General features: G+C 42.4%; 2 protein-coding genes across 2 annotated transcripts; one reads left to right on the top strand and one right to left on the bottom strand.

Moving 5' to 3' along the window:
* Positions 1-474: 474 nt before the first annotated feature.
* On the bottom strand, positions 475-5,289 carry spryd7b (SPRY domain containing 7b). Its single transcript, XM_077617604.1, has 6 exons — positions 4,003-5,289; positions 2,686-2,940; positions 2,062-2,178; positions 1,786-1,952; positions 1,225-1,327; positions 475-1,143 (listed from the first exon to the last, which is right to left on the bottom strand). The coding sequence occupies exons 2-6, from the start codon at positions 2,789-2,791 to the stop codon at positions 1,046-1,048; spliced, it is 591 nt and encodes a 196-aa protein (XP_077473730.1). The 5' UTR covers positions 2,792-2,940; positions 4,003-5,289; the 3' UTR covers positions 475-1,045.
* trim13 (tripartite motif containing 13) lies at positions 4,135-5,558 on the top strand. Its single transcript, XM_077617632.1, has 2 exons — positions 4,135-4,357; positions 4,428-5,558. The coding sequence occupies exons 1-2, from the start codon at positions 4,307-4,309 to the stop codon at positions 5,556-5,558; spliced, it is 1,182 nt and encodes a 393-aa protein (XP_077473758.1). The 5' UTR covers positions 4,135-4,306.
* Positions 5,559-18,453: the final 12,895 nt, after the last annotated feature.

Below are 18,453 nucleotides of genomic sequence, written 5' to 3'. Positions count from 1 at the left end.
TCCCTCATTTTGGGTGAAACGCCCACTTTTTCCCAGGTTGTGACATCATAACCCGATTTGATAGCATGCTAGCTCATTATGGATGTTGACATTCATGTGACTTTTCTGTCCTTTTTTGATGGATTTGGGGGGGAAATGTATGTTAATGTCATTTGTAATATTTTTTTGCACTTTTAAGTGAGGTGAAATTAAAGGGCCTTATGTAATAGATCAATGTATTTCTACTAGATGTAGTGCTTTCTTTATTGTTTTATTATAGTATATATATGTATTTTTAAATAAACTGGAAAGTTGATGAAATGCATCATGCAAGGTCAGCATGTTACCATGGGCAATAATATATATTTTTAAAGTTGTTTTAGGTCACTTCTCTTTCTCTGCAGTTACTATGTTGTTACTGATGGAAAATAAAGTAGTAGTATTAGTATGTCAAAAAAAAATCCTGTTTGCAATGATCAAAAAAGAAACGATTCCTGCAGACACAAACGTTTAATCTTTCGACAATATTTGGATTTTCTTGTATAATCAAATAGTGCAAACAAAGACATGTATATGTCGTCGGATACTTGAGCGGCGCGGCGCACCTGCAACAAGATGAACCGTACGCTTCTGATAATATTCCTATATTGGATAATAAATAAGCCATAAACGATTTCAAGATATACATACCGGGAGGAGGAGGACAATCGACTTCTCATTATAATCTCAACGTGTTGCACGTCATTTTCTGTCAGTTCAAAACATACGGTCGCAAAAACATAAATCACTGCATAACTAACCTGAAACTTGCTTAATGTTTGATCTGTGAATAAAATAAATATCGATCAGCACGGGGCCTTTCGAAACCGTTTTGCTAACACGGAGAAACGGCCCGTGATTCAGAAAATGTGCAATTTGGGACATCTGGTAATGGAAATTTAAGATTGCCTTTTCAATGGGAAAGACATCACAAATCAAGCGTGAGGTAATTGGGGATCAATGGGGAGAGAAAATTGGCAAATCACAACCAAAACGTGACGACCACGGCAATGATGAAGGCGCTCGTTTAGAAGATTTGTTGTTCGAAGAGGATCTTCTCAAACCCTTGGGGAGCCGTGTGGTAAAAGTCACTGAACTGGCAGTCTAAGATGGCGCTGTCGTCCACTGGAACAAAACGGTGAATATTGTTGCTCTTGAAAAATGTAAAAAAAAAATAATAACAATAAAAAAAACAGATGTCCTTACCGTAAACAATGGGGGACACGGTGCCACGTATCCCCGATGCGGGACAATGCATATTCTTCCCGTTCAAATATAAGTTCATCTCCACATGATCATATGTGATGCCCTGTGGACGACAATTAAATTACACTTCAAATTATTCATACTTTGGCAGCAGGTAGACTGCAACGATGTTGGCCATGTTTTTGTTCAAGATTTATAAAAAAAATAAATGGTATGGAATGTGGTTAAGTATCAGAATATCACATTCGTTTTGTATCTGTGGCTCCCTCTGCTGAACGGCGAAGGTTATTGCCAACATGCCATAAGTGAAAATAACACAGAATTATACAGAAAATTATTTTCCTAAAATATATCCTGCATTACTCTTACAAGTCAAATTAAGACAAAAAAGGGGTGTCAAACTTGGTGGGCGGGCCAAATTTGTGCCAACTCGATCTGGCGTGGGCCGGAACGGCAATTAGAGATGTCCTAACTTCACGAAAGGGATGTAAATGATGCCATTTGACCTCTGTTTGGACGGGTTCTGGTGTGAATCCTGAAAAGAACGGAGCTGGGACTCACCACTACGTCGCCCTCCTGTGGGAGATTGTTGGCAGGCAGGCGGTTCTTCTCCTCGTTGTTGTAAACAACGCAACCGTCATGTCTCAGGACCAGGCTGTTGGCGTCTCGGCCTAAAGGCACTTGGTTGAGATTGACTTTCTGTGTGGCAACGCCTACTCCCCAGATACCTTTTCAATGAGCACCAAAAGACAACACAAATCAGAAAATCATTTGGCGTGTAGTTAAGAAAAGCCTTAAGTCGAAAAAAGGGAAAACTTGACAGACATCAGTACTCACCAGTGGACTGGATCTTAAACTCAAAGTAACTTTTGTTCTGGTGCAGAGGAGCGTTGGCAAGGCACGCTCCGGTGCCGCATATCCTCCGGCCACTCTTCACTATCACAACATCTGTTCCTGCAACACAAAAGTCCAAATAAATCAGTGTTTTGTAAATCCTTTACCACAAAAATATCAAATTAAATCAAGACCAGAGAGAGAGACTTGGATGAAATTAAACCAACCTGTCAACTAGCAAGCATATGACGTTCATGAAAACACTTGTTCTCACAGTTATAAGAGATTGGGAAAAAATGATATCCTCCCAAAATGTATTTAATCGTGCAATTTTAGACGTTAGGGACATGGAACAACAACAACAAAAATACTTCATTCTTTTGGTATTTAAACATCTATTTTCGAGCATACCTTTCTCTCTATCTTTTTTTTTAGGACGGGCAAAATGTTTTTCAATTTTTTATGAGAATTATGTAAAATTCGATTCTTAAAATGTTCGATTCTGGAACGAACCATACACTTTACTAATGGTCAGCTGATCTCGTAGGATGTTAGCAGAGAATAACTCACATTGATGGAGTTTTGTGATATAAATTGGATTCTAATAAAATAAGAAATGCGATTTACCCATACGATGAGTATCCAATTGAACCGTGGGCATTTCTTTAAGTTGGACATGTCCAGATCCTCCGTCTCCGCAGCAGTTTAGACAACACGTAAACATCGCCGCCATCTTCCAAGAAGCATAGCACAAATTGCTCCTTCCGGAAGTCGTCCCTTTCTGCGGCCATTTTCAATTACAGCGACACTTTTCGGTGGGAGGCCGGAGTTACATCAGCCAACCGCCCATCCAATCACAACGTAAACGATAGGCAGTTGTTCCTGATGGCATGGAAACAAGGGAAGAAAAAAAATCCGGGTCAAAAATTCCCACACGTGACTATTGCAAATACATGTTACATAACCCTGAGTGGGTTAAAAGTAAGTTTGAAAGAAAGTAAGGAAAAAATAAATACTCTAATCTCGATGAAATTGGGATTTTCAGTACGTCTAAATGTCCCTAACCGTCCATCTTTTCCACAACGAAAATGCTTTTGATGCAGTGGAATTTTGATGCTACTTATATTACATGCAGAGATGTTATGGTGCTACGGCTATGGACTATATTGACTTTTCATTTGACTTTTCTAGCTCAAGTCAAAGTTGTGAACCTTTCCCTACCCTTGCTTGAGAATAACTACACTTAAAATTGCTTTTTAAAATATACTAAATCATGACACTGTTTCAACTAGCTAATTTTGGTAATAAAAATGAAAACATTATGACAAAGACGCAATGTTTACATACGTGAACAACACATTTCTGGGGGTAAATGACAATAGGAACATTGGTGTAGTACAAGCGAGTTCCCAAAATGTTCATTTCAGACGTCCAATTCAGTTAAAGTAGGAGGGCTAACTCGTTTACGTTCCATTGACGTCCAATCCATTTTTACTGGGACAAACTGTCGTTGAACGTCAACGGCAGCAATGAGTTAAATGAGTGGCCTAATAAGGGTCAATCAAAAATGGCATGAGTTTTACGGTTAGCAACGTGTGAGCGTTTTTTAAATGTTTGCTATAATTAGCATATTTGTTTTTATCACCATCCACACACATTGTGACAGAAGTGGGGCAGCCCGAGAACGGGCGCTAAAATGCTCTTAAAACCGAAGTTGACAGTTATTCCACGCTATCGTGTTTTGCATGGCAACAGCCAATCTCACTAGAGACCGTCTGCCAAAAGACATCATTAGTAAAAACGCAAAACGCTGATTATTTGATGTAAATTATACAGTCGTAACTAATTATTTTCACGTGTACGAGTTAGCGAGCCTACTTTTAATAGGTTAATTCATGACTCTAGCTTGATAATTATAATTATGTTATTTCTTTTTTTACTTACCCCAGACTCGCGTTGAAAGGGTTAAACGTCGAGATCCCGGAAGTAAGTGGATGAAGTCTGCTCGGCAACAAACGACATGATTGCGTCGTAACGTGCGGGTCTTCTCAGCTGCTGGTGAGTGAGCGCTTTGCTTTTTTTTTTTTCCTTTGCTTTTTCTCCCGCTTGTTACCAAGCGAACCTGAACGCGTCACGGGATCGGCACGGAGCTTCTTGACAGCGAGCGGCCGTCGACGGTGGTGCCTTTCGGGGCTCGGTTATTTGAAAGCGCGTCCATTTTGATTTTTCAACTTTGTGACTCTTTCAAATGTTACGTGGCGATCCACGTCGTGATCGTGGAACGGACATGTCACGCAATGTAAAAGACTGCCATGGCGAGGAAGCTCCAACGTGACAGCCACTTTTTTTCCTTTTCCTTTTTTTGACAGGAGTCCAACATGGAGCAGCTGGAGGAGGAGTTGACGTGCCCGATATGCTGCGGTCTCTTTGACGACCCCCGAGTGCTTCTCTGCTCGCACAGTTTCTGCCGGAGGTGCCTGGAGGCGCTCCTGGAACCCCTCCGGAGCTCGGCTTTCTCCAGGTCGCCGTTCAGGTGCCCGACGTGCCGCAAGGAGAGCCCGCACAACGGCGCCAGCAGCCTGCAGGTCAACTACTCCCTCCGCGGTATCGTGGAGAAATACGCCCGGCTCAAGGTGATGCCCCGAACGGGCGTGTGCGCCCAGCACGAAGCTCAGCCGCTCAACATGTTCTGCGCCACGGACCGGAGGCTGATTTGCGGCCGCTGCGCCACCGCCGACGAGCACCGGGAGCACCGCTTCTGCTCCCTGGAGGAGGCGTACGAGCGGGAGAGGCGAGCCTTCGACGAGCTGCTTCGCGGCGCCGAGGGCTGGCCGAGCCCCGGCGCTCTCGACCGCCTGGAGTCGCTGCGGGCCGCCAAGAAGGGGGCTCTCCAGGCGGTCAGCGAGGACGCGGAGCGAGCCGGCGCCTACCTGGAGAAGCTGGCGGCCGCCCTGGAGAGCAAGAAGAACGAGATCCGGTGCGACTTCGAGACGCACAAGCTGGCCGTCTTGCAAGCGTACGACCCGGAAATGACTCGGCTGCGGGACATGTTGGACCGGCAGCGGGGCGTGCTGGCGGCGGCCGAGGACTTCCGCGGCGTCACGGAGCCGCTCGGCTTCCTGGAGCACATGCACGACTTCCGACAAAAGCTGGCGGTCCTGAAAGGGGAGGAAGAGGAGCGGGAAGAGGAGACGACTCGGACACTGCCGGAAGTGCCTCCGCTCGACGTGACAAAGTGGGACGCCGTGAGGCTGGGCGACGTCGACAAGATAACGGTGCCTCACGAGAGGGAGGCGGCGTCGTCGACGACGGTGGCGGCGAGGTCGCGCCGCTTCGTCCCGACCCTCCTGGCCTGGGGGCTCTTCTCGGTCGCCACCACGCTGCTGCTCCTGGCGGGGGTGACGGAGGAAGCCCTGTGGGAGGTGACCGACGCGTCCACGCGTGTTGTGGGCAACTTCATAGACTCCGCCGTCACGTACACTTTAGCGGCTATACGTTGAGCCAATCAGTTTATGGGCGAAACTATTTGTGGGAATAATCATGGGGGGTTTAGGGGGAGACCACTTACAGTACGTGGTGGACATCATATTTTAGGTCCGGAATATTTGGTATGTAAATCTGGCCCGACGACACCAATTTTCAATTGTATATTTTTCTTGAGTCATGGTTGTTTTTATCGATAACTTTTGAATAAGCAAAATGATACATTCATGAAATGTTCACAACAACCAAATATGAAGGTGTTAAAAGGGCAATAGACTCTAAGGCAATCTGAAGTTAATTATTATCATTTCATAGGAATGAACTAAGTGAAGCGACAGGCGTCCAATTTATATGAAGTGGGAAGACTGACAGCGAATGCTCATTTTTCAAAGCCATCGACGTCAATGGCAGCCATTGAGTGCCCCGTGAAGGGTGAAGTGAATTTTATTTATTTATTTCCCCCCCCACATATTTCGGGAACATCTTGTGACGCAGCTGATATGATTGCGAAATAAGGCCTACATTGATCTTTTCATTTCGAAGCCAATAATATGTTCACTTTTACGTAATATTTTGCCAAATAAAGAAAAAGACAGAATCACAAGTTTTACATGCTCGTTTGAATTAAATTGGACGTTTGAGCTGATTTACATTTATCCACACGTTCCTCCAGGTGACACAAGAGCAAAAATGAAAACATTCTCCATCCATCCATCCGTAAATGACTTAAAATGATCTGTGATTCGCTTGGTGAGATGTGAAAACGTAGTAAAAATAAGAAAAATGACAATTCGTGGCCTCTTAGGTTTCTACATTTATCAATTTCGAAGGCACAAGTGGACATAAATATTAAAAAAATGCCCTTACAGATTTCGTTATGTCAAGATATATATTTTTTGCGATGTAATTTCGTCTAAAAATATATAAACACAACCTGGGGTCGAGTGATGTCAGCATTGACACACACACACACACAGAAATATAGATATATATAGACCTTTGTTGCCAGGCAAATATTGCATGGGAATACACGCAGCAAGTGCACATTAATATTTGATATTTCAGTGCAGGGCCTTCGAATATGAATGTATATAAAACACGTGAATGTAAGGATTTCCTTTTTTTTAAACTTTAAAATAAGCACAAACTTTTACAAAGTATACACATTTAATGGAAATGTTATCCAATTAAAATGACTACGAATAACCTAATAAACGCCCCAAAACACACACACACACACACACTTTTATCCATGACGATTTCCCAATTTTATCATGCACATTGTTTACATTCGTCTAATGTTTTACTTAATATAGCAGGCCTATTATTTTTAAATAACCGTACCTTATCTAAATTACGGTCATTTTAAATGACGAAGGGAAATAATTCTACAAATTTAGAAGCAATAAAACGCGATTTCTTTAAATGTCCAAAACACGAGGCCTCACGAGATGAAAAATAAGCGACGTCATCAGTACTTTTTGCTTTACCAAACAAGTGGATCGCTATAAAAAAATCGACTTAGTGTATTTAATAATTACATTATGAAGCAAAAGCGAGAAGAAGAAAAATCTAAAGCACCTCATTTTAAAAAGAAAATGAGCTGTCATGTATTCCAATGATTAAAAAAATGGGACCAACAGCTTTGTGATTAATAACTTTATTTAAACAGCATCAATTACAAAGCAGTTTCATATGATTAGAACATGCAAGAGCTGTGGGTTCCTCATGAGGGGCTTCTCGTATTTATTCCAATTCCAAGGCCTGAAGTTATGGATAAAAATGATTAAAGGCATGTTTATTATGATCTATTAAAAGCATTAGTAGATCAAACGTTTGTGAGATGAATCCTCCAGAGGCTTGAAATATGGCCACTGAACTTCCGCAATTTTTGGGGGGTATTCAATATAATTAAAAGGTATATTACAACATCATTTTTGCCACGTAAAATAAAAATGGACATAAAATGAGATTGCTTTTGCAAATGGAATGTGGAAAAGCTCAAATCCTACTTGAAAAAAATCCACTGCTTTTTTTTTTTTGCTAGTGAACAGCACCTAAAAAAAATCAGTTCCTCTACTTATGAAATTAATTTATCCGAGAAGTGCTTTTGTGGCTTGACTTTTTCGTGAGTAGTTGCATTTTACACTCAAGTGCCGTTATCCCTTACAAGGTTCCCAATCTACCCCCCCCCAAACCCTTTAAAAAATGATACAATCACACCAATTTTGCCCAAAATATGCCAAGACAATAAAACAGAAAAGAGAAGAAAATAATTTATTAAGCCATTAAAATGATTAAAATATGCAAAGACATTTTCTATTGGAGTGGAGTGAAATCGGCGAGTCATACGTTTGGCAGCTGAGAAAACATACGTAAACACACAACTTAAAAGATTGACCGATATGTTTTTTAGGACCGATACGATACTTAGTCACTAAAGAAGGCCGAGAACCAATTAGCACTTGTAGTAAAAGTGTTAAAAATATATAAATAAAAATCACTCGCCAATGAATTCGGACAGAGGGCGGCTGAGACGCATGACTTGAATTCCTTTCGAATCCAGAGACGAAAATTTCCCACCGCGTAATTTTCGCTGTACGGGTGTATGTAAACACGATATACTTATGCCTTGGCGTTTTTTTTTTTTGGAGCAAGTGGTCATCTTTGCTTCAGCAGCACGATGAATACTGGAGGCTTCGGCCGAGAGAGTCCACTCCAATATTTACGTGCTGCTACAGTCAAGCGACCGGCGCCGAGACGTGCCGAGCCAAGCCGAGAGGAGACGGGGGGCCTTTTTGGACGAGTGGGTGGGGCTTCACTGTGGCAGCACGGTATGGCCTGCATCTCAGTGTAACCCACAAACCATTCCGTGCTGCTACGGCACTGCCACAACAGTCGGGGCGGGTTGTAGTGGGGCGCTAGCGCTCGGTCCTCTCGTCGCGACTGGCCACACCTGAAACACGCAATGGCAGAAAATCCAGTGAGCGGCGGATAAATACTTTCGGCACGACGTTCCGGGTTTGAACCGCTCTCGTTATTCCGTAATACGAATACCCAAAGGATGCCCGTGACTCAAGAATTGGGTAAATCGACAGCCCTGAGCCTCTAAATGGAGAATTAATAGAACGTGATTTTCAAAGGGAAACAACAGTTTGCGTTATTTTCTTTTCTTTTTTTAAGACTTGGAAGAACAACAATGATGTCTGCCAATGGAGTTGGATGTTGCCAGCAGAGGTCCCAATGGAGGAAAAAAATCATTTTCTGTATTTCTGATAGCGCCATCCTTTGCAAGACTCCTTCATAGGGATGAAAAAAATCATAAACAGAACAGCAAACTGTAATACTTTTCCATAACGAAGCATTGCAGTTTTTTCTTCATACATTTATAATTTGGCTTCTTTGACTAACAGATACTGCACTCATTTTTGTCAAGTCAGTGTACCTTTGTTTATCTACACTTAAAGCAGTACATTGAGTATTTGAGTATGTTAATTGAATGAAAATACATCGACTATGGCCCACACAAAAAGCTTAAGTAACTTACATTCTGCTGAACTTCTCAGCTTTAACACTAGATGGAGCTAGTTCCTTCATCGGACTACATATTGAAACAGTTGTAGAAGACTGCACATTATGGAATATCTTAACTAAAAAAAAATACGCGTTCACTTAGGGATGAAGTCAAACTGGTTCAACGGCACAACAAACCTGACACGTAATGAATGTCTTTTTCAACAGTGTATTGTGCTTAACCTAAAAAAAAGTGACAAACAATCATTCAGCAATATTCTCAGGTCAACTACTTTCTTAAAAAAAAAAAAGAGGAGTGCAATTGATTTTCCCAAATAATATTAATAGCAATGGCCATATTTACTTACAGAAGCAGGAGTCGGCTTTAAGCAACACTTATGTACGCGCATGCCAACCCAGTTAAGCACAAAGAGGAAGCAGAGCAACACAACAAGTTAAATGACACGCCCATAAACGTATGCGACAATTCCAAACATGACAAACCTTTTCAAAACTCCCGGGATAAAACGGGCGCCTTCTTACGTCGCTCAGACTTTGTAGTTTATTTTCCGCCCCCCAAAAAGTCAACTAGCTTGCCGCAGTGGATGGCTTTAGGACTGTCGTCGATAATTAAATCAAATTCAGTCGCATATTAGGTCACTCGTAAATCAACGGATTCCCATTTATTATTCCAAAAATGACAGAAATCACATTGGATGCGAGTAATTTGGTTCTCATGCTTAATTAGTGAAGCTTTATCAACAAATGTATTTGATATTTTTGTTTCTTTGTGTGGTATTATTCTTCTGATATTCACTTTTTGGCATGACTGCCTTTCTTTATTTAATCCAATACTAAAGACACACACACACCGACTATCCATTCCAGTCCAACAGAATTTCCTTTAAAAAACAGGCCAATTAAAGAACGTACGGCAACAAACGCGATTGAAATTTGAATATAAAGCACATGTATGTTTTTTGAAATGCAACTTTACACCACGGCTTACCAAGAAATCTTAGAGAAATATGGAAAAGGGCTGGCCGAGGCACAAATTCAAACTGCAAATGAGCACGCATCTTCCCCCACAGTGTTACCTCAAATGGCCTAGATGCCGAGGGATTCACCGGCATCGCTGACGTGCCCCCCCCAAATAAATAAGTAAATAACCAGAATCCGGGCGATGACGCACGGATTTCCTCTAACAAAAAATAACCAGTGCCCTAAAAAAAATAAGTACCCTGGCACAAATGAAAAAAATGAATGGAAATGACAAAAATAGAAAAAAAATGTCTACGAGTGTTCCTCCACAAAAGGGTAGATTGTTTACGTGTAAACACATCCCAAAAACTAATGTGAGGCAGACGGGCAAAATAGGGCGTCAACTTTGTGCTGAGCATTGCAGAAAGAAGGAAGAGAAACGGGGGTGATAGCTTTAAGTCAACATGAAGAAGAAGAGAAGAGACCCAGGGGGGTGCGGGAGTCCGTTCTGCCGGAGGGGTTGGGGAAGAGTCGCGCGATGCGACGGCGACGAAGACGGTTGGAAAAGAATGCCAGAAAACAGGTAGCCAAACTGGAACGGGGAAAAAAAGCCCCGCCGCGGTTGTACGCCAGCGACAATCCTATTTCACCCAAATGACTATTGACACGAACGCACGCCCTAAAGTCAAACAAAATTTGGGGATCAAACGATCTAACCTGACATGGTGAGCACTTTATGATAATAGGAGAAGAAGTGTAAATGGCCAAGTCCTCATTTATTCTGGAAAACGTTAAGAATAGAAGACACATTGTTTGAAATTTTCAAAAAACGTGGAATATTTTTGTGCGTCTTTTGACTCGTCGTCAGCCATTAAAAACGATAGACACGCAAATCGTTCAAACCAAAAAGACTGGGCGCGAAATGTAATATTTTTGGGAAACATCCAATCTGGGATGATGTGGCCACCGGTTGGGGGGGGGGGGGGGGGGGTAGTAGCCCACCTCCTGCCGGCGGTCCGCTGGAACAGATAACTCTGGCGATCCTGGCGGTGATAAGCGGCGCAGATAAGAAAAGATGACTTTTTGAAAGGGGGAAAATGTCATCCACTTTGAACTTTTACGACGCTAACGCCCTGGCCTTGGAGGCCATTGGCTCCCATGACATGATTCCTTCTCGTGTGAGAATTGGGAATTTAGATGAAGAAATGACACAACCTGCCAAATTTGGGCTCCTATTACATCAAAGCAAAGCTTTTCTAGTTGTGAGGTCACCGCTTCAAAAAAAAAACCTGGGGGAACATTAACAGCAATAACTGTAATGCATAACAGATAGTAATAAAAGGACTACCAAAACTACTGATACTAACCACGTTGATTGGACAATCACTATTCGGGGCTTCCCTGGTGTTTTATAAGCCTGGCGGGCCGCCGGGCTCGCAGCCTAACCCAGCTAACTTCGCAGCAGACCGTTCACCCTCACTCTTATAGCTAGGGGCAATTTAGGTTGTCCATGTCCAACACCACTAGCATCTGTATGCAAACTCCACATAGATGGATTCGAACCCAGGAGCCCAGAACTGCAAGGCCAATGCGAGGCGACTTTACAATATTTTTATTTATTTATTTTCCTTCAAAAAACATGGTGGGCTACAGGTGTGCTTTGTTCCCCACAAGGCTTTGCAAGCCCTCTGGAGGGAAACTTACAACGGATATTGTGAAAAAAATATGAACTGACGTCCAAATAAATTTTGTTTAGCGTTTTATCTGTCAATCTTTTCTCTATTTTGAAATAATTGACCGTATCTGCCGCACTGTCTTGCGTTTCGTATTTGTCACCTTGCAGTTTTGGGCATGTCAAATCTAATTTGTGCGCATATAAGCTGTACCTTTGATTCAGTCGTCATTTTTTTAAAAGACAAATACAGCGTATATACGGTATTTAAAAAAAAAAAATCCTATTATCATTGAAGTAATTCAATTGCTCCAGTTGCACTAGATTTCTACAATCATGTGAGCACGAACCTGAAGCATGACAGCGCACACAAGGCTGCACGTGAGGGAGCAAAATGAATGTCATTTAAAGTTGCTCGCCCCTTTTTTTTTCTTTTACTGGATGGAGCGAAGCCATGAGAACGTTTTCCCCCTACGAAAAAAAATGGATTTTACACTACAGTAATTTCCTCCTCCACATGCTTTTATGCTCTGCCTAGTGAGACAATTTCCCTGCGTGTCACATTTAGACATTAGTAGCACAGCATAGAAAGCACCTTTAAAAAAACGGGGGTCTTTTAAATGCACTCAAATTGAGATCCGATGATGCAAATGTAGATTTAAAAAAAAAAACTTCCACTCAAATCAAGGCAATTCCATAAAATGATAGAATTTTCTGGGATTACGTAACGTTGAACTGATTTTTCTTTGGGTGCAGGGGTGGGAAAAATAAAGACCAGGCTTTGTAGACGCTCCGGTGGGATATTTAATCTGGCCTGCCTGCCGGAGAAAAACATTTGTAAGACTTAATAAGGCACAAATTGAGATGTCCAATCACAAACAAGATAGCGGGTCAAAAAAAAAAGCATTTTAAATCACTATCTGAACAAATCTATCCCAACAAATTTGTCATATTTTGTTAGAGTAGCAGAGACTAAAACAAAAAAGAAATCCCTACGATATGGATTACAAAAAAACATATTTTTTGCCTCTTTTGGGAATATACTTGCACCTCGCTGATATTGTTTTTTGGTAGTCCTCAAAAATGAAAGATAAAAATACATGGATACCTTTTTAAAAGCTCATCTTTTTCCACACAATTCCATTTAGCAATGTGATTAGGCCCAATTTGCAATCATCAGTAACATTTAATCAGCTGAGAATTTTTTCATAAAAGAATGAAATAAGTATATTTAAAAATGGGTTCTGATGACCAATTTTGGCAGGTTTTCACAGGGCTACGCTTTTTTTAATTCCCAAAAATAGTCCCTTGCTCTATAATTTTGAACAGCAGAAAGCTTATAATAAGAAATATGACAAACCTTGCTTGAATGTCCCAAACAAACTAAAATGGGGGGTAGAATGCGGTCAAATTATGTTTTTTCGTACCCAAAACTCAAATGTACTCCCCAGCCAACTGATTTGAATAAATCCACGGTGGATAATAATATACATGCTAAAATTATTTCAAGAGCAGAATTATAGGAGACCTAACTTTAAATACAATGCTTTTAAATGAACGCGGAAGAATACAACAAGAAAACATCTGTACGAGTAAATGTGACAAGGTCAGATAGTCCACTTCTATAATGTACAAATCTAAATACGCAGAATTTTTTCCTGTAGTATTTCTCTAAAGTCAATTTGAAATGGTGGAGTGAATTTAGTCAAAGGAATTACGCGTTTTTTTGTCTGCGGTTGCACGTTTTCCCTCCTAAAAAGTAAGCGGAGGTTCCGGGTGCATTTGTTGACACTGCGCGGCTCCGTACGAGCGAGCTGGCAGCTGTGTGCACCTCCCGCTCAAACTGGCTCCGAGGGCGGGGTGGGGGTGTATCAGTCCATTCAAACAACTCCAACTTTTCATTCAAAACTTCTACAAATACACCTCTTCGTCGAGGACACCGAACCGCGGCCGCAGTTCGAAGGAAAAAAAAATCCCGGTTGAAAGAAAAAAAAAAAGCGTCCACTGTGTTTTAATGCGTTCTCCTAACGTGACCCCCCCTCGCCGCCCCCTCCTCCGACGGATGCTAAGAAGCTAAGCTAACCTGCTAGCAGCTCCGAAGCTGGGCAAAAATAGGGGGAAAAAATAGGGCTAACGTCTCCTCCGCCGCTGTCGCTCTGCTGCTCTCAACAGCACCTCCTCCCCCCCTCCCGTCAAAACTCCAAATAACACAGTCGCGCGGCGTCAATTACCTATGTGTCCTCCGGAGAGTCGCGTCTTCTCGCGTCGCCCCGTCGGAGAAACTATTTTTGCTGTCCCCGTAAGAAAAAGGAGAAGCGCCGTTCTCCTGTGGCGTAGGTCCGCAGCATCTCGCTCGGACGCGCGGCAGCTGCTCACTCGAAAATGGCGCCGAAAGATACACTCCTCATTCAAATTCGACAGAGTCTGCGAGCCCTGCTATTGGCTGAGGGCGCTCGGCGCTGATTGGCTGGCTTGGAAACGTACTCTTCGGGCGAGCGTGGTGAGAGAGCGAGAGAGCGACAGACTTTTTTTAACCCTTTGCTGCCTGGACGGCGGAGATTTAGTACGGAGCAGTAGTTCAGATACTCTGAGTAAAAGTCACCAAAAATCCATAACAATGTACTTCCGAGTGCCTCTGCTTTTCTTTTCATCTCGTACAGTCTTCAATTTAATACGGGGCCTTTTATTTTGGACACAGATTTAGCTCTTTACAAGTAACGATATTTGGTTAGGGATGTTCCGGTCGTCTATTTTTTTGCACCCGATTTTGGGGATCTACCGATATCGAGGCCACCACCATTTTAAGGTTCCTTGTTAACTCATTGGCTGCCATTGACGAATATGACTGTGTATTAGAAATTGAGCAAAGTGCATTGGTGCAATCAAAGAACTCATCAAATTCTATTTTTACAGCCCCCGTGTTGAAAAAAAGGAATTAATTCTGTATGTATGGTATGAATGAGTTACAAAGTCAGTCAGAACACCCACGCAGGCCGGATTAGAATGTTCATACCACCCCATAAATGTTTTTTTTTCTAGAAGCGCCCCTGTATTAACAAAGCCTTAAGATTTTACATAGAAAGTACTGCCCCCTCCTGGTCATAGAGGCTAAAACACTACTATTGTGGCCCTCGTAAAATGTAATAGGAGTCAATATCAATCATCACAAAAGGAAGTGCGGCAGAGGGATTAAAGAGCCTCATACGAATTTGGAGGAGCAGCTAAAATAATATATATAAATATATTTTTTCAATTACTTTAGGCCAATATATTGTATCATTACATGAATACACAAACTAATACAGTAGTATACTGTATTTAAGAGTAGGCCACAAGGAAATTCAAATTTTAAAGTCAACAAATGTTGGATAAAAAAATACTTTTACATATTTGGCTCTCTAAAATACCTGCCTACCCATAAAGTGTAAATATGGCGCATATGAACTAATCATATTTAAAAATTTGGCTATGAGGTCATGATTCTGCACTGCAATTTGCATAATAAATTCAGCAAGACAAGAAAGAACATGTTAAGTGTCTTTTAATTAATGACACTTGGCCAAACTTAATGAAAGAGATGGTCTTCGCGTACTTCTTATTAAACTCATTTAAGTCCGTGTACATGGCTAGAATGCATCGGCCAAAGTAGAAGAAAACCTTTTAACGTCCTAAAAAACTTATTTTGTCCCCATATGCATAGATTTATAGCTGGCTAATAAAAAAAAACTAGTGATAAGACACAGTCCCAAATCAAAAGTCTGGCTTACTTTCTTAATTTAATTGAGTTTCAATGTCAGTACTTTATTACTGACAAATGGTGCCGGGGGCCAAAGACGAAACGGCAACCAAAAAAAAATGACTTGGACCCCCTTGCCCTAAATCCCGATAACATTAAAAGTGCCTTCTCATAAAATTGAAAATAATCCTCCTCCCCTGCACGGCTTGGACTTTCCCCAATTACCATTTTCACATATTTTTTTGTCTCATTACTTTTTTCCGATACCTAACTTTTAACCGATATTCCGAGCGGACAAGTCGCCAGACGGTGTCCATTGTGTATATCATGTAATATGGACAATGGGACGCGGGGTGGGGGAAAAAAAGTCACTTGTTTACAGATAAACTGGTTTGCACAGGAAGCCAAGGAGGCGGAGCTATATGTTGTTAAACAGGCATGTGGAGAGGCAGCGATGAGCCAGCACAAACACCATACGGAAGACCGACATAATGCACCCAAACACACCCACACAAAAACACACACTCATATCTCAAAATCCACATTGGCACCACTTCCATATCAGTCTTACAGGAAAGTTGAAGACGTAAAAAGACGACACTGCGACATGGGAATTTTAAAAGGATTCAAAAAAAGCCACCTGAGGGCGGCGGGTGGCCGACAGTAGCGAAGACGGTCCGCCCCGTCCCGCGTCGTGTCAGCATCACATGAGCGCACGCCGCCTCCCATTAGGCAGGAGATCCTTATGACTCACGAAAACACAAGTCACATGCCACTACACAAATGAGCCATGCTACTCGGAGCGCGCGCTTTACTACGCGACCGTGGCTCGAACAACTGGCCTTGTCTCCCGCGGCCGAGCCCGAATGAAGGGAGGGTTGTGCATTGTGCTCTCGGGGGCGATGGCTCCCTCGCTAAGGGAAATTGGCAGGGCAATCCAATGACATTTTAGTCAGGTTTGCGTGTCTTGGGTTTCTCGGGAATGTTTCGGTGAGCTTCGCAGATTTGGTGCGTTCGCACCTGCTCTGTTGGATCCGGATCAAATCTAAAAAGTCTGTAGTGCGCATTGTTCGGGTTAGAGTGAATCCAAACTAGGGAACTGTTTTTTTTCTCCAGAAGGCGGATGGCAACCTTACATAATTGTTTTTTAGGGGTGTAATTTCAATCATTTTGGATGGGTCTGAACCTTAGTGGTTTATTTTTTTATATTTCAACCTTTGACGGGATTCTACCTTTCCATTGGTGTTTGTTTACAAATCTGTGAAAGTGGGCTTTTAACATATATGTTGTTTCTGATTACATTTTTTTTTTAAATCGCCCTCCCCAAAATGCGACTTCCGATCTATTTTTCCTTCTCATTGCGTATTCTTTGGGCAATTTGACTTCTGCTCAAGTGCGACTTATAGTCCGAAAAATCCAGTCATACGAGGCCCGATTATTTTTCCTCAAAAAGACAACTTTCCGTCCTTCCATATGCTCCAACTTCAAAGCGAAAACATGTCTCTTTCCCAAAAGCTTGTCAGCGCCGCGTCTAAACTGTCACGCGATTGTCGTCTCCGTGCGGCGGCGCGAAGGCAGCCCGCTCGTGACACGGCGCGGCTAAACATTGACCGCAAATGAGCAACACATTAGCGCGGCTTATTGGCCTTTCTTGCTCTTTAGAGGACACAAAGAGCCCCGCTGAGGACTCGGGTCAGACCCTCCATTGATGTCTCCCCGGCTCCCCCCTCCCTATCCAAGACATCTGTAGCAGCTGCCCGGCGTGAGTACGAGTGCGTGCGTAGCGGAGGTGCGGCAAATAATGACGCCCTCCCCCTTTTAGCGGTCCGGCCTGCGCACTTGTGGGACATGGCGTTGATCAATGGCTAATAGTCGCTAGCAAGTCACCCTGAAAACACTTACACGGGCCTTTGACCTCTGACCCGCGAGCCGCCCCCGACCCGACGATTTCCCATTTATCCGCCCGCGCTCATTTCCAGTCAAACAAAATGGCGATTTTGCGTCGTCTCGTGACAAATATGCAACCCGGTATCGAGTCAGTGTTGGACTGTGACGCTAGTCACATGCTAGGTCTGCGGGACCAATACATCAAGTTCTCTTAAACGGGCCGACAAGTACGAAACTAAAGCAGTTTTTTCCCCACACAAGCCTAGATTTCCCTGATTGTTATTCAACAGTGGCCATTTTTTTCCCCTTAAGACACAGGTGTCAAAGTGGTGGCCCGGGGGCCAAATCTGGCCCGTCGCATCATTTTGTGTGGCCCGGGAAAGTAAATCATGAGTGCCGACTTTCTGTTTTAGGGTCAAATTAAAATGAAGAGTATAGATGTATATTACATTTCCTGATTTTCCCCCTTTTAAATCAATAATTGTAAATTTTTAATCAATTTTTTCTGTGTTTTTAGTTCAAAAATCATTTTGTAAAATCTAAAAATATATGAAAAAAGCTAAAATAAACATTGGTTTAGATCTATAAAAACGGAATATTCAGGCATTGGAATCCAGTTCTTTTAATCCATTTATAAAAAAATCTAAATATTATATCTAAAATGGTCCGCCCCACGTGAAATCAAGTTGACGTTAAAGCGGCCCGCGAACCAACCAGAGTCTGACACCCTTGCCTTAATAATTACTGCTGCGTGTTATTTAGCTGCAAAAAAGACTATCCGACACGACCTTGACTTATGAGTGCCGTCACTTGCTCGATTTGTAGTGTAAGTCAAAGGTTTTGAGATGCAGTTACTATTTTGTAAGCCACAACTCACGTCTTGACATTCACACACACAGTCTGATGCACATCTTTGGAAGAGGGCCCTTCAAGTATATAAAAAAATGAAAGGATACGACTAAAAATCCCACTTTATAGAACCCGCACCCGGGATTCCAATCCATAGTCCCAGACAAGGCTACACTTGCAACACGTTTTCTATAAATCTTATGATATTTATTGCTTACACAACTTCAGGTTAGGGTTATTGCACTTGTAAAATACACGTTTCTACACACACACA

This window comes from Stigmatopora argus, chromosome 13 (genome assembly GCF_051989625.1).
Source record: "Stigmatopora argus isolate UIUO_Sarg chromosome 13, RoL_Sarg_1.0, whole genome shotgun sequence".
Taxonomy (NCBI): Eukaryota; Metazoa; Chordata; class Actinopteri; order Syngnathiformes; family Syngnathidae; genus Stigmatopora; species Stigmatopora argus.
Note: the sequence above shows the minus strand (reverse complement) of the source record. Positions and strands in the feature narration are given on the sequence as shown.